At 46.5% G+C, this 24234-nt stretch overlaps 1 protein-coding gene across 1 annotated transcript in view; it reads left to right on the top strand.

Annotated features, from left to right (window-relative positions):
• GPA33 (glycoprotein A33 (transmembrane)) overlaps positions 1-24234 on the top strand; it is a 39968-nt gene that overhangs the window by 5092 nt on the left and 10642 nt on the right. The window contains exons 2-4 of the mRNA XM_011979900.1: positions 11265-11419; positions 15653-15869; positions 21080-21235. Of these exons, the coding sequence (XP_011835290.1) occupies positions 11265-11419; positions 15653-15869; positions 21080-21235 (528 nt within the window). The remainder of the gene's footprint in view (positions 1-11264; positions 11420-15652; positions 15870-21079; positions 21236-24234) is intronic.

Below are 24234 nucleotides of genomic sequence, written 5' to 3'. Positions count from 1 at the left end.
AGTGACTTAAAATAATAATAATCATTTATTTTGCTCTTAAATTAGCAATTTGGGTGGTGCTTGGCAAGGACAGCTTGTCTTTGCTTTATGCAGTATCAGCTGGGTTGGCTTAACCAGCATTGGAAGACCCACTTCCAAGATGATGCACTCACTGGCTAACAAACTGGTATATAGTCCAGTTCCTCTCTCCAGGGGCCTCTCCACAGACGAGCTTGTGCCTCCTCATAACGTGATGGCTGGATTTCAAGAGTAAATATCTAAAGAGACAAGAAGTTAAAGCTGCTGATTTCTTAAGGCAAAGCCCAGAAACTGACCCAGCATCGCTTCTGCCATATTCTGTTGAGAAGTAGTCACAGAACCCAACTCAAGGGAGAGAATAAGAATACCTTTTCATGAGAACAGTTTAAAAGAATTTGGGTACCACATTTTAAAACTGCCACATCACCCTTGATCTCTTTGTCCCCCACCTACAAATTCAGATCATCACTTTGTGTGATGATTTTAGCTCTCCAGCATTTCTTCAGTCTGCCCGTTTTTCTCCATTTCCTCTGCCACCTCATGCTCTACACTGCCTCGCCTAAGCTACTGCCACAGCTGCCTCGCTTGCCTCCTGAGTCTGTTTGCCCTTCTCCTAAGTGCTCTCCACCCTGGAGCCAGAATGATCTTGTAAAATAAAATCATGACCATGCCACTACCTCTGCTTAAAGCCCTTTCGTAACTTCCCATGACTGTTAGGATAAAGACTCAGATCGTTGTCATGGCCGATAAGGGCCAGGCCCAGCCCACATTTCTGGCTGCACTGGCCATGCATGGTGTGATTTGAGTTGCTTGTAGGAGGGTCTTGATGGGGGCAGGAAATCTGGCTGAAAGGGCGCATAGCAGGATTTGTCCTCAACTACTTGGATGAGACAAGGAAGCTGTTTTTATTTGTTTCGTATTTGGACAAGTTTACTTGGATTGATAGTGGGAGGCTAAAGGATATCATATGGGGAATCATGTACCCCCAGGAAACCTCCCTGGTGCCATAGCTACACACAGGCTTGTGTTGGTTTCTGAAACATGCCTCGCCTTCTGCCACCCCCTGACCTCTGCACGATGCCCTTCCCTCACACCTCTTTTCCTATTTTCTCATGGTTCACTCCTGCTTATGTTTCAATCTCAGCTCAAAAGGCCCTTCCTCAGGGTACCCTCTCTGTTATATCCTCCCATCAAATGCATGACACTTGTTACTATGGTGGTTTTATATTTCTTTCTATGATTATTTATTTATTACTGTCTGACTTCCCTGGAACAGTGAACGTGTGAGAGCAGGAACTGCATCTGTTACTGCCCCACGTTGTATTCCCGGAGTCTGGCATAGTGCCCAGGACACAGGCTCCCAGCAGCCGTTTGCTGGATAGGTGTTAATGAATGAGTGCAGACCCTTCTGAATCGCCCCCGGCAACAGACTGGCTGGCTTCACCACTTCCTATCCTGCCTTTCCTGCTTTTCTTCGTCCTCCAGGCTGCCCCTGCTTGTCTCCAAGCTCCGCGTTCCTAATCTCACTTGCTTCTCTCAGAATGGTCCTGCCTCACTTTCCTTTCCTGGGTTTCATAGATAAGAGGCGTTAGCTAGTTAGGGAGATGGATGAATCCACAGGTTAAGGTGACTTAGAGAAAGTCACTTAGTGTGTCTTCCCTGCCTCTCAGACATCACCTGCATTTTAGCAGGAGCTTCTGTGCCTTCTGTCAATGGTGGAAGTTTCAGTATCCCAACAGCTGGTGTAGGACATAGTGGACTTGCGGGGAAGTTCAGTTGCCCCTCAAGCCACCCCAGGTTGGCAGCACTCAGGTTGTGCCCTCCATCGTCTTCTCTCTGCTTGCTCTGTGGGGCTTGTCTCTGTTCCCCGATCACCCTTTCTCCTCTCTGCCTGGGGCACCAACCGTCAAGCTTGGAACCCGCCTCCTCCCTGAGGTGTCTCCCTCTCCTCTCCTACCTAGTGACCTTTGGGCTGCTTCCTCCTTTTCTGCCCTGCTGAGTCAGGGATGCCATAAACACCGGGCATGGGCAGAACATGGCGACAGACAGACGCTTCCCATTAGGGCCATCACAAAGTTCACTGGGAGAGGAGCATAAAATGTTTATCCATTGGCTAGAGCTCCCGCCCTGCACCTGCCCACCGACATACCCGTCTGCACTTGGGGAACAGGTGACACTTCCTGTGAGCAAAGCTGGCCTTCCACCTGTGCCCTGGCCCTTCCCCTCCTCTCAGGCTTGCTCCATCTGGTGTCTCCTGCACTTTCAGTCTCTTCCTTGCTGGGAGCACCTTCCCTATAACCTACAAACCCACCCCTGTCTCTCCATCTTCAATCCCAGAGGGGCTAAAGAAATCTGCTCAGGATCCTCTGTGCCCCTCTGGTCTCAGCTTTTTCATCATCCAGTGTTAGGCGAGCTCCTGACAAAATAGGCTGCCCTCACTGTCTCTACTTCTTCACCTCCTGCTTGACTTTATTGTTAAAAGAGGGCTGTATGTTTGTTGCAGAGCATTTGGGAAATGAAAGTACACATAGAAGAAATCTCAGATTGCTCCATGATCTCAGAAGCCACAGATAACTGTTATTAATACTGTATTTTGGTATATTTTCTTCTAGAAATATTCGCTCTCTCTCTGTCTGTGATTGTGTGGGATTGGGACACTGTTGTATGTACAGTTTTGCATCCTGCTTTATTCCCTTATATATGCAGTCCTGCACCGTGAATTGAATCCCTTGGGAGCTATGTCAAGTTCTACCTCCTCGATAAGCCTTCCCATTAAATCTCTTTTCCCGGTTTTAACTCAGCTCCTCCCCTCCCCCCCTACACACCTCATTCTCTTAACACTTGCACTTTAACACTTAATTAGGCTCTGTTAGGATGCTGGCTGACAGTAACCTCTGACTGCTTCCTGAGCAGGGATTGTGCCACAGACCACTCAATCAACAAGGCCGTATTAGGACCCAGCTCAGTGTAGACACGTTGTGGGTCGAGCCAGCGAGTGGTGGATATAAGAGAAGTCTGAGACTCAGACCCTGCTCCAAGGAGCCTGCCATCTGTTGAGTGAAGGAGCCTGATGCACAGCCCATATCAACATGAGAACTACATGTGCCTGGGACACATCTGCCTGAAGTGGCTCGGGAAAGCTAGCCAGCAGGAAGGACTGGGGTGGTCCTGGTGGCCTTCCAAGATGGGGTGTGAACATACCTCTGATCATTTTCATGGTGCCTTGCACTAAGCTAGGACATTGGGAGAATTTTATTGGATTGATTTGAATTTATAGATGCCTAAAGAATCATGTTGAATGAACGGTTCAACATTTATTGAGTCCTAAACCACCTCCCTCCCAGCCTCTCAATCTCTCCTCTCTCGGGGGCCAGTTTGAGAGCCTGCAGGGCCTGTTCCCCCTGCCTATAAAGGAAGGACAAATCAACCTGTGTGTGCGAATTGCCTTCTTCTCCCTAGAGACCAGCACTTTCTCAACACCAGAGCATGGTACTTGGTCCTGGGGCTGGCTGGGTCCCTTCTGGCCTCCAGAATCTCCTCCCTAAGAACGTGGTTTCTCTGAGCAAATGGATTTTCCTAAGTGGAGGCATTAATGCCAGTTTCCCAAGGGCTCACATAATGTGCTATGTATGCCTCAAGCCGCCGGTTCCATCAAGCATTTCATTATCCTCCAATGTATTACTTTCCATTTAGTTCTCAAGAGATCGTTTATTATCTTCTTAATAAACCTTAATTTTTTACAAGCAATCATCGAGACCTCAAGCTCGCTCTCCATACCGACCCCCTTAGGGAGGGGAAATGACCTCTGCCATTTCCAGCTGGGGTATCTTGCAGACTCCACTTCCCATCTCTGGGGCTCCTTTGGTCCTTTATTTTACTTTTGGTCAGTTTCCAGCAATTCATTGAATAGGTTCTTCCACCAAGTTTCTCTGGTTTTAAATCCTACCCATCCTGTAAGCTTAAATTCTCTATAACTCATTCATTTGCTGTCAGAAAGCACATATTGAGACCTTTTACGTGTTAGGCACTTTGCTCAGCTCTGGGGATATGAAGATGGAGAAAACACAGGGCAGTGGAGGAGAGAGACATGACAATTTAGATTGCCTGTAGAGTCCTTTATGTCCCAGGGTAAAGGATATGCACCTTATGTGAAGTAATTCAACCCTCTCACAACCTGGAGTCAGATAATATGATGATACTAACTTTACAGTTGAGGAAACTGAAGCCCAGAGAAGTTAATTCAGTTGTGTAAAGTTACACAGTTAGGAAAAGTAAGAAAGAGGATGCCAACCTGGATAGTTTGGCTGCAGCATTTGTGCTCTTGGCCATGCTGCTGTATTGTATAATAAATTTTTATGAGAGAGAAGGACTAGGAGGCAGGAAGCCATGGGTAGTAGGTGACGCAAAGGACAGAGTTATCAATTCTTCTAGGGAAGGTTGAGGTATCTTCTTTAGGACGGTGCATGTGCTATCATGCAAGAGATTGTTATGATTCCTTCCTTGCAAGTAAAGGTGCTTGCACTTCTAACTTGTATACCCCTGGAGGTTAACACATTGATACATTATTAGTTAGTAACACCTTACAGTAAATTAGCTTATCTGATGGATGCTCTTCTTGACCATCAGAAGAGCTCAGCCTTGACAGGGAGAGTAGGGGAGAGAGGATGGAAGAAAGAAAATATCTACAGCATGATAGGCACAGGGCAAACGGTGTGACTGGATGGGAGAGCCAGAACTACTGGGAGGAGGGTGGGCTCTGGGCAGCTGGAGACGTGAGATTGAATGCCGACCTAGACAAGGAAGTAAAAAGTGAGGGAGCTGGAAGACTCTAAAAATGAGCTTCACTTCTCAACTTCCTCATCCCAGCTTAGATGTCCTACCTGGTGCTTTGGTCTCATTCACTGAGTAGGGGTGCAAAGACCCCCAGAAGAGAAAATGAGGGATGCAGCGCTAATAAGCATAAAGCCTGTGGAAAGAAGAAAAAGAAACTGGATTTATTCCAGATGGAAGTGAAAAAGCTGGTGATTGCAAACATCAGAAGCCTCTAAACCTACAAAAAGTCCAGCCAGATGTCTTCATTGCCAGTAATGTCAGAACAAGAGGATATTGACTGAATGGGTGGAAAGGATTTAGGCTAGCTATGAAGGATTCCCAAGATGGCTGTTGGCATAAAGTTTTTAAACACGGAATAACTTCTCGTCTCACATTATGGAAAATGTTAAGTGTGCCTCAGGGCATGGGATGAGCTTTTTAAGATCCTTCTCAGGTTTACAAATAACGTCAAAAGAGTGCTCCATATTTGTGTAAGATTTTTTTTGGAGACGGAGTCTCGCTCTGTCGCCCAGGCTGCAGTGCAGTGGCACGATCTTGGCTCACTGCAACCTCCACCTCCTGGGTTCAAGCAATTCTCCTCCCTCAGTCTCCTGAGTAAGAACTACAGGCGCACGCTGCCACGCCTGGCTAATTTTTGTAGTTTAGTAGAGATGGGGTTTCACCTTGTTGCTCAGGGTGGTCTCCAATTCCTGAGCTCAGGCGATTCGCCCACCTTGGCCTCCCAAAGTGCTGGGATTACAGGAGTGAGCCACCACACCCGGCTGGTTTTTTTCTTTATGAGCTCTTTCTTATTCATTCATTTCCATTTCTTCCTTCACAGGTCTAATAACATAAAATGGATTTTAACTCTCTGTTATAATGATCTCTAAAATTGATCTATTCTTTAGTTATAATCATTAGCAATTACTGTTCCTTTTTGACAGCTCACCCATGGTGACGGTGAGTGCTGCCTCTTGTGATTAACTTCTACCAAGGATGCACCTCCACAACAGAGTATGAGATAAGGAAACAGAAGTGGCTCAATATGAAAAATATATGTAATAGTAACCATCATTTATTGATTATGAGTTAGGAACTATTCTAAACAAAGTACTCATTTCATGTCACTTAATTCTCACACAACCCATTTCTCAAAGGAAAACTCTGTGGCACAAAGAGTTTAAGGAAACTGCTCATGGTTATACATGTAGTAAAGAAAGGAACCAGAGTTCCAAAGGAGGCATTCTCGTTCTAGAACCTGTGCATTCAAATTCTATGCCACGCTGCCTCCTGAAATGGCCATGGAGAAGTTGTGCGATACAGAGCGGTACACGCTCCGGGATTAAAGTATCGAAGGGATGTTTCTGAACCAGAAGAAAGGGAGAGCTGGGAGACAGAAAGAATAAGTGGTAGGAGTGGTTGATGGGAGTGTATTGCCCTCCTGGGAAGGGGATGTTCAGAGAATCTGAATACAGCCAATTCGGCCATTCCATTTGGCGGAGTCTCGCCTCTCACAAGGATGTGAGGCTCCTGAGAACTGTGAGGTGCTAGAGAATAGCGGGTGTTGTTTCTATGCAGTTGCCAGCCCTAGTTCTTTTCCTATATAAAGGTCACATTGAATTCTCTTCTATGAGCAAATACTGTACTTAGCATTTGGTTAAGACGATCTAAGTGTATGTGTGAAGGTAGTGTATGTCCATTAACTTTGCTAGGGTAAGAAGATGACTTTGTCGGCATCTATCTTATCTCGCTGAGTAGAGCAGGGGGCTGGTTTTATATGCTAGGCACATATTAAATACTTGTTGGTTGACTGAAGAAAGCAGAAGAGTTTCTGTGACAAGATTGAGGGGTGTGATGTGGTCAAGGAACAAAATAGGAAATAGATTCTGTTGACAGCCAAGGAAAATACCATCCCCCAGTCCCTGCAGGCAACAATTAGCACTTTTCCCTGACTGTTGAGCAGCAGCCCTATACCCTCACTAGGGCTGCCTCTATTTGAGGACTTGCCAGCAGCTCTGCCATTTGCTAGCTGTCACATCTAGATAGAGCAAAGGATTTAACCTTCTGGAACCTCAATTATGTCACCAGTAAAATAGGGAAAATACGAATGTCTATCGTTAAAGAGAGTATGAAAATAAATGAGAGACTATCTGTAAAATACCTGTATGGTGCCTGTACCATTGAGATGTAATTAATATAACATGAGATTAACAGTAATTGAGAACACTCAGTAGAGTGACTCATTTTTCATCCATTGATGGTTGACTTAACATCCCTTTAATCTTGAGTGAGCAGGTAATTAGACACTCCATTGTCTAAAGGAATGACTTAGTGGGTTGGTTCTCTTTGATTCAAGAGTGAGAATTGTTACTATCAGAATGTGCTTGAGTTTGGGGGACGAACGGTGCATGGGCCATTTAGGTTCTGCCAGTGGCAGAAGTCCCTTAATGTGTAGTCTGTGGCCAGGGTGATAGACAAGAACAGAATCAGTGTAAAGGTCATGGAGAGGCTTGAGAGTGGTCACCCTGAGGACAAGGCTCCAGGGAAAATGCCTTGGTCCAGGCAAGGACAGAAGAGGTGAGGTGGCAGTTATCATGACTACACCAGGCATATGAGGAATGATATCTAGACTGTCTGCCATAGCTGGGAGCTGGGCAGGTGGCAATGGAGGGCTCCATTCAAGCAAATAACCTTTTGATGAAGGGTGACTTGTTAGCAATGATGACAAATGTGTTTCCTTTTCTTTTCTTTCTTTTTTTTTTTTTTTGGAAATGGAGTCTTGCTCTGTCGCCCAGGTTGGAGGGCACTGGTGCAATCTCAGCTCACTGCAGCCTCCACCTCCCAGGTTCAAGCGATTCTCCTGTCTCAGCCTCCCGAGTAGCTGGGACTACAGGCGTGCACCACCACAGTCAGCTAATTTTTTGTATTTTTAGTAGAGGCAGGGTTTTACCATGTTGGCCAGCCTGGTCTTGAACTCCTGACCTCAGATTATCCATCCACCGCGGCCTCACAAAGTGCTGGGATTACAGGCACCAGCCACCGTGCCTGGCCAGCGACTGTTTTCTGATAGATGAAGGTGGTGGAAAGACCACCAGTCACATGGAGGGTCATTTGATAAGTCCTGGCCACTTTGGAATCACCTTCTGGAACAACATCAGTGACTCAGGAAGCCAGCATTTGAACGAATTTTCAGGGGCTTCTGGCACTGGCGTCACCATGAGGAAAATATGCAAATGCCACAGGGGAAACCTGTTTTTTGACATCTTCCTGTCTCTCTCACTCCCAATATCCAATACTCCCTGACATATAAACTCACCCCAGGAGCTCACATGGCCCTCACTGCACAGTGCACATTCCGGGAGGGTGGCTGACCTTCACCTTATGAAATACTGCATACTGAAGTATGAACAACCCAAATGCTTCACTGTTCCCCCTGAGCGATTTGCATTTTGAAAGAGAAGTGTGTTCATCCAGTTGGAATTTGACTGGATAGTGGAGTCTTCCAGCTGGGGGGGGGTCTTCAGCAGGACATTTTCCTTCTTTATGCTGCACCATCATCATGGGAACACTCAGAAAGAACTTGCTCACCCTTCTGCCACCAAATCTACCAGTCCACTTGCATCTTTAGCCACATCCTGTTACAGTGGGTGGACAGCCTGGGATCCCTTCTAAGGTCTGTCCTCCCGTAGCACCATACCCTCAGCCCCATTTGCCCTACAAGGACATCATTTCTGTCCCCATTGTCTCTTGGCTCATTCTGATCATCAACAAACAGTGTAAACGTATTTTTAAAATCATCATACACATATTTTGGAAAAAAGGGCGTAAACTCCTCTTGACCCTATAGCCTGCTTTAGCTGCTACAGTCTCCGTGCTCTCTCTGCTTTCCAGCAAATACTGTCTGCTTCCTCTTGTCCCATCAGCTCTTGAACTCACTCCTTTCAGGCTCCATCCCCACCACTCCACTGCATCCGCTCATGCCAAGGTCACCTCTGTGTGGCCACAGCCAATGACCATCTCTCTGCCCTCAGCTCCTGGTTGAACATGTCAGCAGCGTTTGAGTAGCTGACCTCCTTTGCTTTCAACAAACTTCTCCTGCTCTTGGTTCTCTTCCTATCTCCCTAGCCAGATTTTCCTACTTCTCCCTTACTGATTCCTCCTAATTTCCTCCATCATGAAGCACAGGAGTGTCCCAGGGTTCAGTCCCACATGTCTTTCCTATCTTCATGCACTTCCTTGGTGATCCTCAACATCCTCTGACCTTAAATGACAGAGAGCTGGTGACTCCCAAAGTTGTATCCCCATTATGTGCCTCTATGACACTCCAGACTCACATAATTGCCTCACTGCCACCTCCACCAGGGTGCCTAAGGTGCATCTTAGTGCATCTCAAACTTTGCAAGTCCTCAAACAAACTCCTGATCTGCCCCCTGAAATTTCTTCCTTCCCTAACTGTTGTCATTTCAGTAAATGACAATTCCATTCTTCCAGTTGCTCAGGCCAAATCCTTCTATCTATTCCTGACTCCTGTTTTCCTCTAACACGCCAAATCTAGCCTGCAGTCAAATCCCATTGGCCCTACCTTCTAAATACATTCCAATTTGGATCACTTCTCACCACCTCCACCACCTTCACCTGTGTCTAAGACGTTAGCCCTCATCTGGACTATTTGAAGTCAACTCTTGCATGATTTCCCTGCTTCCATTCTTGTTCCTCACTCCACTTCGATCTGTTCACCCCACATCAGCCAGAATGATCTTTTAAAAATGTATGTCAGGCCAGACATGGTGGCTCACGCCTGCAATCCCAGCACTTTGGGAGGCCGAGGTGGGCAGATCACCTGAGGTCAGGAGTTCAAGACCAGCCTGGCCAACATGGCAAAAACTCATCTCTATGAAAAATACAAAATTAGCCGGGTATGGTGGTGCATGCCTGTAATCCCAGCTACTCAGGAGGCTGAGGCAGGAGAATCACTTGAACCTGGCAGGAGGAGGCAATTCAAGATCGAATCACCGCACTCCAGCCTGGTCAACAGAGCAAGACTCTGTCTCAAAAAAAAAAAAAAAAAAGTACGTCAAATATATTTCCTCTGCCTAAATCTCTCCAGGGCATTTTCACTTCATTCAGAGCGAAATACAAAGTCCTAAATAAGGGCTACATTGCTCTATGCAATCTGAGATCCACCATCCCCCGCAATTTTTCCACTTCATCTCTCCTCCTCACTCACTTCCCTACCACTACACCAGCTCCCTTGCTGTTCCTTGTGCGTGGACTAAGCTGACTCCTGTCTCCCTGCCTGACCCTTGGTTAGCCTCTGCGTGGAAAGTTCTCACCACTGGGATCCAGATGACTCTCTGTGCCAAGCATCTATTCTGTATAACAAACCACCCTGAAACTCAGTGCTTAAAACAATAACAATTTTTATTTTACCCTTGAGTCTTCAATTTGGGCAGGGATCTGCAGGGCAGCTCAGCTCTGCACCCCTTGGCATCAGTTCCAACAGCTGGGTGGCTGGGTTTGCTCACTCCCATGTCTGGGAGTTGAAGTTGGCTGTCCCAAAGGACCTCAGTTGATGTCCCAAACACCAACACTTGTCTTTCCATGTGGCTGCTTACCTTCCTTCAGAATGTTGATGGTTTTCCAGGGGAGCATCGCAAGGGAGCAGGTGAAGTGAATGGCCTCGTATGAGTTGGCCTCAGCGCCACATAGCATCCCTTACACGGGAGTCACAGGCACACCTGGGCTCGAAGAAAAGGAACACAGACCCCACCTCCTGAAGGAAGAGAGGCAACATCACGTGGCAAGAGTATGTGTGATAAAAGATGCTAGTGTGGCCACATTCTTTTTCCTTACTTTGTTCCGATAAACTTGTATGAAATAAACTCCTGTGAGAATAGGGTCCATCTCTTTACCTTGATATAATCTTATTCATAAAATTCTTTACCACATAAAAATGTTCCATAAATACTTGTTAAACAAGAGAATACATCATCATCACAACCTAAATGATGGCAGGTAATGTTTATTGAGAGTTTTCTATGTGCCAGGGACTAATAAAAATACTTACACATAGTATCTCCATTAATTTCCCCAATAACTCAAGGAAATAAGTGTTAGAACTCCTGTTTTATTGATGAGAAAACTGAGGCTCAGACAAGTTGACACAGCTGGTAAGAAGTAAGGCTGAGGTTCAGGGCCAGGCAATTCATGATGCTGTGGGGTGGAGTTAGGTGGACCAAGGCACATGTGTTTGTCCTCATCGCAGTCTTGGAGGAGAAGCTGGTTGCCAGGGCCAAGGTGGCCAAGGTGGCTGTAGCTGTGGCTGGAGGTGCAAGGACAGCCCTGGGCATTCCCTCAGTGGTCCTGTGGGCAGTGAGTGGGTATGTCTGTCCATGTCCTTTGCTTTTCTCTTCCACTGCCTACTTTCTTTCTAGTCAGGGTGACCGTCAATGCCATCACTGTGGAAACTTCGCAGAATGTTCTTCGGGCTTTGCATGGAAAGAGTGTCACCCTGCCCTGCACCTACCACACTTCCACCTCCAGTCGAGAGGGACTTATTCAATGGGATAAACTTCTCTTCACTCATACGGTAAGGATGCTTTACAAGTTCAGGCATCGTGGGAATGATTATCACCTGACCAGGACCTCTTAGAAGGCAAGCACTATGCAGTCTTTCCATAAATGATAGAATAAACACTGGCACGCAGGCTGGGGTGGGCGAGGAGGGAGCAGTGAATGTTGGACTCATGGAGGGCCAGAGTATGTCACCTTTATTTTGAAAATGTCACCTGCCCCTAAAATACCTTTCTGATGGCCAATCTCAAATGACCTAAATTGTATCATGTGAGTCAGTCACTCCTTTTGATTAGCGTAGCCCTTGCTCTGAGGCCAAATTTTATTTTATGGGTTTTATTTTCCTGTTTGGATTCTTTTGGGAAGTGTGGAGGAGTGTTGTTTTATTTTCTATTTCTATTTTTAAATAGATAATATAATCTCATGATTTGAAAATCAAAACCTCATAAAAAGTGTGCATTGATAAGGCTCAGTCCCATCCCTGCTTCTCCTGTCTCACCCACCCTGTTCCCACACCCTCATCCTCTATCCTCCACTCTCCTCCACCCCCAGGCAGGGCATATACAAGCATGGATATATGTTTTAATAGATGCATTTGCATATATGAATATGTATATTTACATGTACTACACACATACTATTTTGCATTCGACTCTTAATACATCTTGGGCTCTTTGTGTATATGAGTATATTTATCTATCTCATTTTTCAACATTGCATAAGGCATTTCAATTTATGAAGGTAGTATATGTACCATGAATGGACATTTGGTTTCTTATATTTTGCTGCTACAAATAATGCTGCATAAATATAAATACCCTTATATGTACCTCTCTTTATATATACATATATATAATAAATTATTAAAACTCTGGGTCACAGGGTATGTGAATTAAACATTTTGATAAATAACATCAAATTGTTCTCATTAAATGTCTCCCAATCTTTATTTTCACCACCAACAGTGAGGACACCTATTTCTCCAACACAGAGCTTTCTCAAACTGTTTGCTATTTGCCAGTCTGAGAAGTGAAAAAGCATCTCATTCATCATCAAATTAACATTTCTTTAATTAAAAGAAGTAGAGCATCTATTCATAAGTTTAAAAGTAATGTCTCCTTTTAAAATGCAAACGTGCCTGGCAGAGGTAAGCATTAGGTCCCCGACCTTAGAGTGGAAAGACTTAGCTCTTTCCCTAACGGGAAAGAAGGGGTGGCCTGGAACACTCAAGGCCTCGAGCAGCAGGATGGATGGGGAAAGAGAGCAAGTCTAGGTCAGATGCATCAAGGGACTGTGATGGGCCACAGCCACCTGTCCCAACTGCACCCAGAGTCCCAGGGTAAAATCCCAGAGAGGAGAGCTGCTGCCTTTAGCTTGTAGGAGCAAAAGGTCACCTTCTCTTGCCATCACACGTGTTTAGCAAGCCAGACATGAGGTCTCTGCCTGACAGTTTTCTGGGTGTTAAGGTAGATACCAAAGTTATTTTATTGACTGCTGGGTCACTTACTTCCAGAAGGATTTCAGGCAATTGCCTTGAGACCCTGCAAGAGTACAGAGAAAGGGTTTAAATACAGCCCCTCAAGGACATTATTATGACAGGTCCTAGCAGGTCTTCTAGCCTGGGGGAGATCCAGGGAGGGAGCCTTAGGATATCTATGATGGGAGGAGCGTTAGTGGGCAGAGGGTCCTGGTCAGAGCCAGTCAGGGTCAGAAAAGAGGAGAGCTGGGAAAGACCAGTATCCATGGACTGATCCACAGCCTGAGACACCTTTGCATCTCCCATCTTGTTTCTCCCTCGCTTCTCAGCTAAGCTTCCTGAAAGAGCTGTCTGCCTCAACCAGGTCTGTTGCCTCTGGTTGGGCGTATTGCACCCTGCACAAGGGTATGTGCTTCGTTAGCCAAGCCATGTATCCCAGCACAGGTTGTAGAGCCCCTTATTCTAATTTGCACAAAGCGCGCTGCATGCACAGACGTCAGACTTGACGTCAGGTCTCCACATTCTCTCTGTCCATCATGGTCTCGCTTCTATACCTAACGCTCTACAGAAATCAACAGCAACCTCTTTTTTTGCTCAATTCAGTACACTTCATTCGGTCATCTTATTTCATCTCTCATTAGCATTTCACACCGGCAGCCACTTTCCAATCTTGGAGTCTTCTCATCTTGACTTTCTGGCAGTCTTGTCTTGGCTTTTCCTCTTAGCTCTCTGACCTCTCCTTGACCCTTTGAATGAAGTAACTTGGAGACTTGCCATTTCTCTACTTATTTATCCCAGGTGGCTTCATCTAGCCCATGTCTCAGTGAATATTGACATGTCGTTGGCTCCCAAATCTTCATCCCTATTTGCACTAAACTGACCCATCTGGCTCTTACTGACTCCTCCACCTGGACGGATCTCCCACCGACACTCCAGACACCCCACATGTAAAAAGAACACATCGTTTATTCATAAAACTTTCCCTTCCTTTGTGTTTCCTCTCTTGGAAATGACATCACCAAATATCCAAGCCAAAAAACTCTCACCCTGGAGGTCTGCCGTTCCCTAACCTTGTCCATCGGATCCTCTCCTGGTTTCCTGGTCTCACTGGTGCCCCCCGTTTCATACTCCTCAAATTCATTTTATTCTTTCCATCTGCATTGCCGCAACCTTATCTGAGGACCCATGATTTTTTACCTGAATTGTTAAACTGATTTCTTAAATGGTCCCTTTTCTCCTTCCAAGTCGCTTTCCATCCCGTGGTGAGAGTCGACTTCCTAAATACATGGCTCTCTAGTGCTTCAGGGTAAATGCAAACTGTTTAGTCTGATATACATGGTGTCTGACACCTGGCATTGTAGAATCTCCGGACTTCAGGCTCTGGAGCCAGAATGCCCGATTTAAACCTCAGCCCTGTCATTTACTTAAACATGTGAACTTGGGGGAGGCATTTAACTTCTTGGTGCCTTGGCTTCCTCATTTGTAAAATGAGTATAATCATATACCTACTTCGCAGGTGTTGTGAAGATTCCATGAGATAATATACACCAAGTGCATAGACTAGTACCTAGCACATAGCATACACTCAATAAATAGCAGCTATAATCTTTATTGTTACCTGCCCAAGCTCACCCTCTCACCAGTCCCTCACTCACACACCTACTTCCATTCATAGTGAACGACTGGGGTTGATATGTTGCTTCCCACATCTAGTTCTTTCTCTGTGGTTCTTCCTTTGCCTGAAATGCCCAACACCTTTATCCTACTCCAACACTTACTCTCCCAATACCCCAGCCCTTTGCCTGGCTAAATTCTTAGTTGTTTTTAGGATTCAAGGCAACTGTCACCTCTCTGAGGAAGCCTCCCCCGACTTCCCAGTATGGAAGTGATACTTTCTTCTGGGGTCCTAGAGATAATCATAAGATGTTGTAACGTTTGGTTGTCTATCACTTCCATTACTCTTTGAGTGCAGAATTCGTGAATTATCATCTTTGAGTGTCGACACCTAGTAGATGCTCAGCTGTAATAATGGCTAGCACTTCTAGAAACTTAACATGTCACGCAATGCCCTGTCTGCTTTGTGTATACTACTACTTTAATTCTCACTACAGTCCTGTGAGGCAGGTGTTATTGTCATCATCTCCATTTTGTAGAAGAGTTAACAGAATCACAGGTCAAGCATTTTGCTCAAGGTCATCCAATTAGTACATGGTAGAATGGGGATTTGAATTGAAGCAGTCTGGCTTGAAAGTCTGTGATTTTAGCCATTACCACATATAATTTGATAAATGGTGAGTTTATCAATCAATCAGTACATTCCAAAGGCAAGAGTCAAGTAAATAAAGTGGGTTTGGCAGCCAAGGCTGGCTGCCCAGCAAGACACCTGGTACATGGAAGTGCTCAGTAAATACTGGTAGACTACATGAATGAAGATAGGCTATGGAGAAAATGGAATGGATAAGAGAGATGCTGGAGATTACAAGAGGTGAAAGCACTGGGATCCCAGATGGACCCATTTACCCACATGTGTACTGTGGTATGAACTGCCTAACTTCTTTCAATATTTTCATTTTAAAAATAAATTAAACATATATATATAATAAAAGAAATTCACAAATTAGTAGCATGTATGCAAGCTATTTGTTCTGAGGGGTTGACATGTCTATGCTTCTGGGTCCTGGAAACTGGGGGATGAGGGTGGTCAGGGCAGGCTGGAAGCACCAGGCAAGGGCCTTTGGGTGAAAACCTAGTGCCATTTCTTCTCTCTCCCAGGAAAGGGTGGTCATCTGGCAGTTTTTAAACAAAGACTACATCTATGGTGAGCTTTATAAGAATCGTGTGAACATATCCAGCAATGTTGAGCAGTCCGATGCTTCCATCACCATTGATCAGCTGACCATGGCTGACAACGGCACCTACGAGTGCTCCGTCTCCCTGATGTCAGACCTGGACGGCACCACCAAGTCACGCGTCCGCCTCTTGGTCCTCCGTGAGTGTCTCCAGTCTTTCAGGAGTTGCAGGAAGAGGGTGGGCTGGTGGCAGCACAGGGAGAAGAGCCCTGGTGATGAGACAAAGCCAGAGGCAGCAACAAGGAGCTCAGACTCCTCCCCTCGTCCAGGTTGTCTCCGGCAGAGGGACCGTTCCTCCCTTTGCCACTAAACACTATTCTGAGTTCTCCGCCAGTGGCCAACAGTTCTCGAGAACAGAGAAGGCCGATTTGGAGTGGTCCCTTGCTCTGTTGGTGGCCTTTCCCCCATACCAACTCCTCTTTTTCATGCCATACTTATTACAAAGATAAAGGAAAATCTTAAATCCTATTGCAAAGACTCATTGTGCCTTAATTGGGTGCACATCATGATTCTCTTGTATCTTTCCCTGTCATAACTTTGGCTACCCAGCAGAAATTCTTCATGCCACCATCTGCTCACCCCCATCCCTCAACACATACTCCATCAATCAGGTTCTACTCCCTTTGAAATGTGTCCCAAGATAACATTCTTTTCATAGGAATGACTTATTATTGGAATTTATAGTTTGGGAAGGATCTGAAAGATCATCTACTTTAATATCCTCATTTTGTAGATGAGGCCCAGAGAAAGGAAGCAACTGACTCAAAGTCAAATTGTTATTGGAAAATAACTGTTATTTAATGAGCACTTAGTCTATGTCCAATATAAGAAATGGCACCACTGCTGAGAGGTTGCAATGCTTTAAACCAAAACAAAGATCTTTTTTCCTTCTTCCTTTTACATACTTGATTGCATTTTATTTTTAATTAATATGTTTAATTTAAATTAAATTTATTTTAAAATTTAGTTTAATTAATAATTAAGATATTTTAATTGCCATGAGGTGGTTGCCTGACATTTTGAAAGCATTATAGTGAGTCAAACTATACAACTGTGCAAACTAGCATTGTATAAAGAATAACTAAGGTCTCCTTCCACCCCACCCCCTAGAGAGGTAGCCAATGGCAGCACAGGTAGGTATTCCCTATTTTCCTCCTGTCCTTTCAACACACACACATTCCTGCGTACTTTTTTCTTTTCCTTTCTTTCCTTTAAAAAAATGGAATCATATTATAAAGATCACTGCGTTTTTTCTTTCTAGCCATATTTCATGCACATTTATCCAGACGGGCACATGCAGATCTACTGATTAACAGCATACATTCCCTCACATGGAGGTACCATGATTTATTCAAGTGTTCCATACTGATGAATATTCAGGCCATTAACTTTTTTTTTTGTATGAACAATACTACAATAGACACCCCCGATACACACATGTACGTATGTACGTTAGGGGTCTCTTAAAGAGCTCTCATTTCCTTTGGGCAATGGAAGTATTAATGCACACTTCCCCGACATCCTCCACATAAGCATTATGTAAATGCTGATCCCCTGCCTCCCAACCAGAGCCAGAAGGAAACAAATTTAACCTGAGATTATGGAACTCGGTGAAACCAATGTTTTACTTTTTTAAAACAGAAGAAGGGTCGGGTGCGGTGGCTCACGCCTGTAATCCCAGCACTTTAGGAGGCCGAGGCAGAGACCCGCCTGAGCAACATAGCCAGATCTCCTCTCTACAAAAAAAATTTTAAAAAATGAGGTGGAGGATTTCTTGAGTTGGGGAGGTCGAGGCTGCAACGAGCCGTGATCCAGCCGCTGCCCTCCCACCTGGTTGACAGAGACCGGCCTCAAAACAAACAAGCAAGCAAGCAAGCAAGCAGGCAAACAAAAAACATAGAGAAGAGATAGCCCATTTTTTAATGCACTCTAAGAAACAAGTTTAAATTATATGCATATAAACATACATAAATAAAAACATATATAAATACACACACACGTTTTCTTTCCTAATGGCTTTGCAGCTAGGCTATTTTAAGGCAGCCGGCCCACTCGGGCTGGATGACCTCAGTAAACCGAGGTGAGCAGGAAGCTCCCAGCCGGGCAGCCCCTCAGCCCGCGCCTCAGGGCAGCACGCGTGGTCTCAGTCTCGGTCTCAGCTGGGAAAACTGGGCTCTGGGACCCGGGACCCGGGACCCGGTGCCGCGGAGCGACATCGGCGGTCTCCCCGGCCTCTGGCGCCTCCTGATGTCTGTAGCGGGAGTCGCAGGCCTCGGAGAGGCCTCGGCACCCGACCGGGTCCCTTTCCCCTCTCTCCCTATCACTGCTCCTCTAGTAAATATTCAGGTAACATCTGCAGTCTGCTGGGGAGGTAAGACTGAGACTGCACCGAGGCCCCGGAGTCTCACAGTTCCCACATGTGTGAAAGGACGATTTGATCTGTTAAAGATCTGTTTGATTGGAGGTCCTACCTGTTTTCCATGGTGGAAGGCTGAGGAGAGAGACCTTAGTGAGGGATCTGGACAGGGTGAGAGCAGGGGTTCCCGGGTGAGGCCAGAGGGTTTAGGGGCTGAGAACTGACACATTCCGCCCTAAGGTTGATCTCTTTGGGAGTGGCTGGTCACTTCTTTGCCATTGTCTGTACCTCTGCCTCTGGAGAGAATTAAGGATTTGCTTTCAGCAGTTTTCCCTTAGCAAATGGTGGTTTCAGCAAAGCCGTAACAGTTTTTGGATGCGTTCAGATGCCTTCGAGTGCTCTGTAGATGCCAGTAGGCCTCAGTTACTTTTCTTCCCTTTTTGTCTTTTATCCCAAAGAAACCTGGTTGTAGAAAGGCTCTACTGTCAGTCATGCACACTTGGTATGACTTTGGGGACACCTGGGACTCCTCAGGTGGGATTGGTGTTTTGCCCGCTCTCCAGTTGTGGAATAAGCCTTTGCTTCCTATTCAAGGCATTCCTGGGAAAAGGCTGAATGGTTTGGATGCGTGGCGAGGGATACTCCCGTACCTCTGAAAAGCTCAAGAGAGAAAGCTTGGCTCAGCAAGCCCCTCGTAGGGGTCCTCTGGGAAGTGGTGTTCACCTTCTCTTGTTCCCCGGGGACCTGCTTGTTGGCTGCTGGTAAGAGTGGTCCTTAGGCCGCAGCCTCCCCCTCCCCACACTGCTCCAGTCCCAGGGTCTGGTCCAGTATAAATGAGGCCTGGCCTTGAACTTTGGTCCTCTTATGTTTAGGAACCATTCAAGGGAAAGCGACAATCAGGGAGGGTCTCTAATTTCCCTCATGCTCGCCCCACACCTGGCCAGCCCTGACTATGGCAGCAGAAGATGTTGGGCACACCCAGCAATAGCCTGGCTGTTTCCAAGAGGAAATACTGTGGCTGCCGGGCTGGAGGGGAGTGGTGTGTGTGGAAGGGTTTCTCTCAGCAGCTGCCGGGTGGGGCTGAGATCAGAATGCACTCCTGATGCTCAGAGACCATGCACCTGAATTATACAATGAGCAGCACTGTTCATTGGGCAAGCAAGCCATCCAAGGGGATGTGAAAAGAAAGACGCAGAGGGGACAGGCTTGCCACCTAGGGATTCCAGGAGCAACCCTCTCCACTGTGTGTCCTCCGCTTCTCACCTCCAAGGACAGGACCTGAAGTCTCAAGCGTGCTTCATGCTGCTTCTTGCCTCTGAGCCTTTGCACGTGCTGTTCGCTCTGCCTGGAGTATCATCACCTCTTTCTCCGACCACCACTCCCACCTCCACCACTGGTCTTGTTTACTGTCTTGCTTCCTTTAGGCCACAGCTAATCTTGGGATTGGGACTGTGTTTAGGCCTTATCCACCCCAGCAGCCTTGCCTCCTGCCTGGTCATTGTTCAGCTACTTGTCTTTTGACCCCACTAGATTCCTTGACCCACTCACTGTGTCCGCCAAGTGCCCAGCACTGTCAGACACACAGTAGGCACCCAGTGAGGTTTGTAGAATGAACCCAGCTCCACAATGGTATCTTGACAACGCTGAGTGAAAGGCGCAGGGTTAAGCTTCCCAGAAATCCAGGGAATTGGGTTGGGGTTGTGAGATGAGGGTGACTGCCGTTCTGGGTAACCTCCAGTCTATGGGCTTCCCTCTCCTATCTCTGCGCCCTCTGCCTGCTCGAGTTCCCTCAGTCCTCATCCTTCACCTTGCGCAACAACTTTACTGCTGCCTGTGGGTCCTCCCGTCATCCCGTGCTCATGGCAACTGCACGTTATCAGCAAAGCACAGGAGGAGGATGGTGCCGAACCCAGAGAGAACATTACTAAGAAGTTAGAGTGGAAGGCTTCAGAGATCACTTAGTCCAGGGGTAGACAAACTAGGACCAAATCCAGCCCACAGACTGTTTTGACATTTCTAACATACTATTTAAAGAGAAAAAGTGGCAGCAACAAGGACAATATGTAGTCTGCAAGGCCTAAAATATTGCCACCTGGCCCAGTACAGAACAGGTTTGTTGTCCACTAATTTTATAGAATGGAACACTGAGGTTGAGGGGAATTGAGGATTTTCCCAAAATGGCACAGATGAATCAGTGGCAGAAGGAGCTCATATAGGCTGGTGGAGAGTGCACAGGATCTGGAGTTAGAAGAGCTGGGTTCTAGTCCCAGCTTTGCCAGGACCCATGAGCAAGTGTCCTCTCTGGGCTTCAATGTCCCCATCTTTCTTTCTTTCTTTATCTTTTTTCTTTTCTTTACTTTTCTTTTTTTTTTTGAGATGGAATTTTGCTCTTGTTGTCCAAGCTGGAGTGCTATGGCATCATCTTGGCTCACTGCAACCTCCACCTCCCAGATTCAAGCAATTCTCCTGCTTCAGCCTCCTGAGTAACTGGGATTATAGGTGCGTGCCACCATGGCCAGCTAATTTTTTGTATTTTTAGTAGAGATGGGGTTTCACCATGTTGACCAGGCTGGTCTCAAACTCCTGACCTCCGGTGATCCACCTACCTCGGCCTCCCAAAGTTCTGGTATTACAGGCGTGAGTCACCTCGCCCAGCTGGAACATCCCCATCTTTCTAACAGCCATGTTCTGCTATCTTTAAAATCCCAGGACTGTAAACTAGAGCACACATGAAACCATGCCTTGGAAAGCTACTGCAGGCCCACGATGCTTCCCAGCATATGTACCACTCCTCTGTGATGGTGACAGACCACTGAGGGCATATTGGGGTAAACTGGTTTTACAGCGTTCCATCTCACTACTCAACTACAGAATTTTCTGCCTGTGAACAAACAAGGCAGTATGTGTGCGTGGGCGGGGGTGGGGGGCGGGGATGGTGGCTGTCACCAAGCCCCACCTGCCTCATGCCTTCTCTTTGGTCTCTCCTCTACATAGTGCCACCCTCCAAACCAGAATGCGGCATCGAGGGAGAGACCATAATTGGGAACGACATCCAGCTGACCTGCCAATCAAAGGAGGGCTCACCAACCCCTCAGTACAGCTGGAAGAGGTACGACATCCTGAATCAGGAGCAGCCCCTGGCCCAGCCAGGTAAGAGGGCAGTAGGGAAGGCGGGCTACCCACGTCAAGGTGCAGCACGTGCAGCTGATTGGCTAGGGGCTGCAACTCGGGTTGACCAGTCAGATCCCCCTGAAGGCCGCTTGCTTCCCTACCCTACCCCTATCCCTATATCCCCACTTCTCTAAGCACTGGTTTCTTGTTTTTAGATGGAGTCTCCCCCGGTCGCCCAGGCTGGAGTGCAGTTGGCATGATCTTGGCTCACTGCAACCTCCTCCTCCCAGGTTCAAGCGATTCTCCTGCCTTAGCCTCCCAAGTAGCTAGGATTACAGGTGCCCACCACTATGCCTGGCTAATTTTTTGTATTTTTTTAGTAGAGACAGGATTTCACCATGTTGGCCAGGCTGGCCTTGAACTCCTGACCTCAGGTGATCCACCCACCTCAGCCTCCCAAAGTGCTGAGATTACAGGTGTGAGCCACTGCACCCAGCCAGCACTGGTTTCTTAGAATAATACCTACCTCATAGGTTCTGGCAAGAAACAAAAATGATTCATGTAAAGCACGTAGCGGAAGCCGTGGTAAATGTTAACTTGTTTTCTTTGTTCCGCATTCCTCAGTTCTCTTGGATGAACGTGCCCTGATATGCACTCTGTGCGAAAGCGTGGGTAGGATTTTAATTTGCTTGTGTCCTGAAGTATACATTTGAGACCCCAAGTCTAACTCAGCGGCTCCACCGAAAGGTGGGAAATTTAACCTTCCCATTCCTTATCCAGGCGGGTCCATCTCAGCGGTCACAGACCCCCACTGCCCCAAACACACCACCCTTTTATGGCTTCACCCAACTACAGCACCATATTGCTGTAAGGGTCCTTAGGGGAGGCGATGGTGGATTCAGCTGTAGTTGCCAGGAGACCAGTTTTGTACTGGGCAGCTTGGTATTTGACCTTTCAGTCAGGAAACTAACTGGAACAAAAAAAAAAAAAAAAAAAAAAAAAAAAAAAAAAAAAAAAAAAAAAAAAAGAGCTATATAAAAATCCTACCGTCCTTTCCACATCCGGAACCAATGGGTGTGGAAATACCCTGGTGGAGTCCCAGGGCGCCTAGTGCCCACCCCTGCTCCTGAGGATCAGGAAGGACAAAGCTTGCTGGGTGCTGGGTGCAGTGGCTCATGCCTGTAATCCCAGCACTTTGAGAAGCTGAGGCAGGAGGATCACATGAGGCTAGGAGTTCAAGACCAGCCTGGGCAACATGGTGAGACTCCTGTCTCTACAAAACATTTTTTAAAAATTAACTGGGCATGGCAAGACTCACCCTTTAGTCCCAGCTACTCAGAAGGCTGAGGTGGGAGGATCGCTTGAGCCCTGGAGGTCGAGGCTGCAGTGAGCCATAATCACACCACTGCACTCCAGCCTTGGTGACAGAGCAAGACCCTGTCTCAAAATAAAATGAAATGAAATAAAATAAAATATTTTTTAAAAAGAAAGACAAGGCCTGAAAGGTGTCAAGCAGATTTAGCTTCTGGGAGGTCTTTCAGTTGAGTGTAGGTGGAAAAGGAGGCCAGAGGTAGAAAGCAAAGCCAGCGGGGCACACAGCTCTTCTGAGAAGATGAGGTGCCCAGGGGTGGGGGTGAGGACCGGGGGAAGAATATCTGGTGTCCTGGATAAGCCCAGCCGAACGGATGCACACACTGGGGGTGCACTCAATCCAGGATGAGTTTTATCACTCGTTTGGGGACAAATTGACTTCTTAAAAAAGTTAGTAGAATCCACTTGACCTAACTTAAAATAGGTCAATGTAACATAGATTTTCAACAAGCTTCCGGTTGTGTTTACGTATTTCCGGTTGGCAACTTTTTATCAAGTATGTCTGGAATTTTTGTTGAAACCACCTGGCAGCTATCCCAGGGCTCCGTGGCCTCCTCTCTCTGGTCTGTGAATAGCCTAGTGACTCCAGTCATGGTCATAGTAGGTCTGCTGTGGACACTGGTAGTGTCTGATCTTCTTTCCAGCAAAGTGTGTATAGGAGCACCCAAAGCTGAAGGTTACAGGTGGCAAATGCTATAATAGCTTTATACTCAGTGGTGATGTAACACAGAAGATGCATAAGATCAAAGAAGGGTTCTCCAAGGAGTGGATATTGGAGTCGACAGTGGTTAAGAGCATGCCATGCGCTTGACTCCTGGCTCGGACATTTGTTAGCTGTATGACCTTGGCAAGTGACTCAGCTTCTTTGTGCCTTAGGTTCTATGTCTGTGAAATGGGCACAATGCTAGTGTTTACTTCATAGGGTTGTGAAGTTTAAATGAAAGTAGATATAAAGCACTGAGACCAGTGTCTGGTAGGTAGTAAGCACTCATTTAATGCTAAGTATTATTAGCTGTTGTCTGAGTTGGGTCCTCAAGGATGAGGAGGCTTGGCAGGGAGAAAAGGAAGGAATCATGACTATCTGGTGCGGCTGAGGGGCAGAGTGCCTGTGTAGTGTAGGAATGGTGGGAGATATTCTTGTTAAGAAACACAGTGACGAGAAATCACGAAGAGCCTGTGCGTCACACTAGGGAGGTTAGTCTTTGTCCTGTAAGCCACAGGTACCTTCTGAGGAGCCTCACAAAGGGACACCACAGCTGCAGTTCTCTCCTGCCTCCACCGGGAGACTCCTCTGGTTGTTAGAAGCCAAAACTTAGCTCTTTCATTATCCAAAGGGGAGAATCCTGAGGACAGGAAAGGAGGTGAAAAGAGAACTGCTTCTTTAATTTGTGAAAGCTTTAATTTGTGAAAGCTTTATCCTGTCTCTAGTTAAGATTTGCTGAGTCAGAATGCGGACCTGGGGGTGACAGAAAAGAATATAGTTAATGTCCATAACAACACGCTTTTGCATCTGGAGACACTGTGGGGTGAGGGCAGAGTTCTCAAAGCCTTTGCTTCCACCCCGCTTCACAGAGCCTTGGAGAATCTGCCAATTCTGGCCAGGTGCAGTGGCTCATGCCTGTAATCCCAGCACTTTGAGAAGCTGAGGTGGGTGGATCGCTTGAGTA

The sequence above is a fragment of the Mandrillus leucophaeus genome, unplaced genomic scaffold, assembly GCF_000951045.1.
Source record: "Mandrillus leucophaeus isolate KB7577 unplaced genomic scaffold, Mleu.le_1.0 Scaffold207, whole genome shotgun sequence".
NCBI lineage: Eukaryota > Metazoa > Chordata > Mammalia > Primates > Cercopithecidae > Mandrillus > Mandrillus leucophaeus.
The sequence above is the reverse complement of the archived record's forward strand: the minus strand, read 5'-3'. Positions and strand labels throughout refer to the sequence as shown.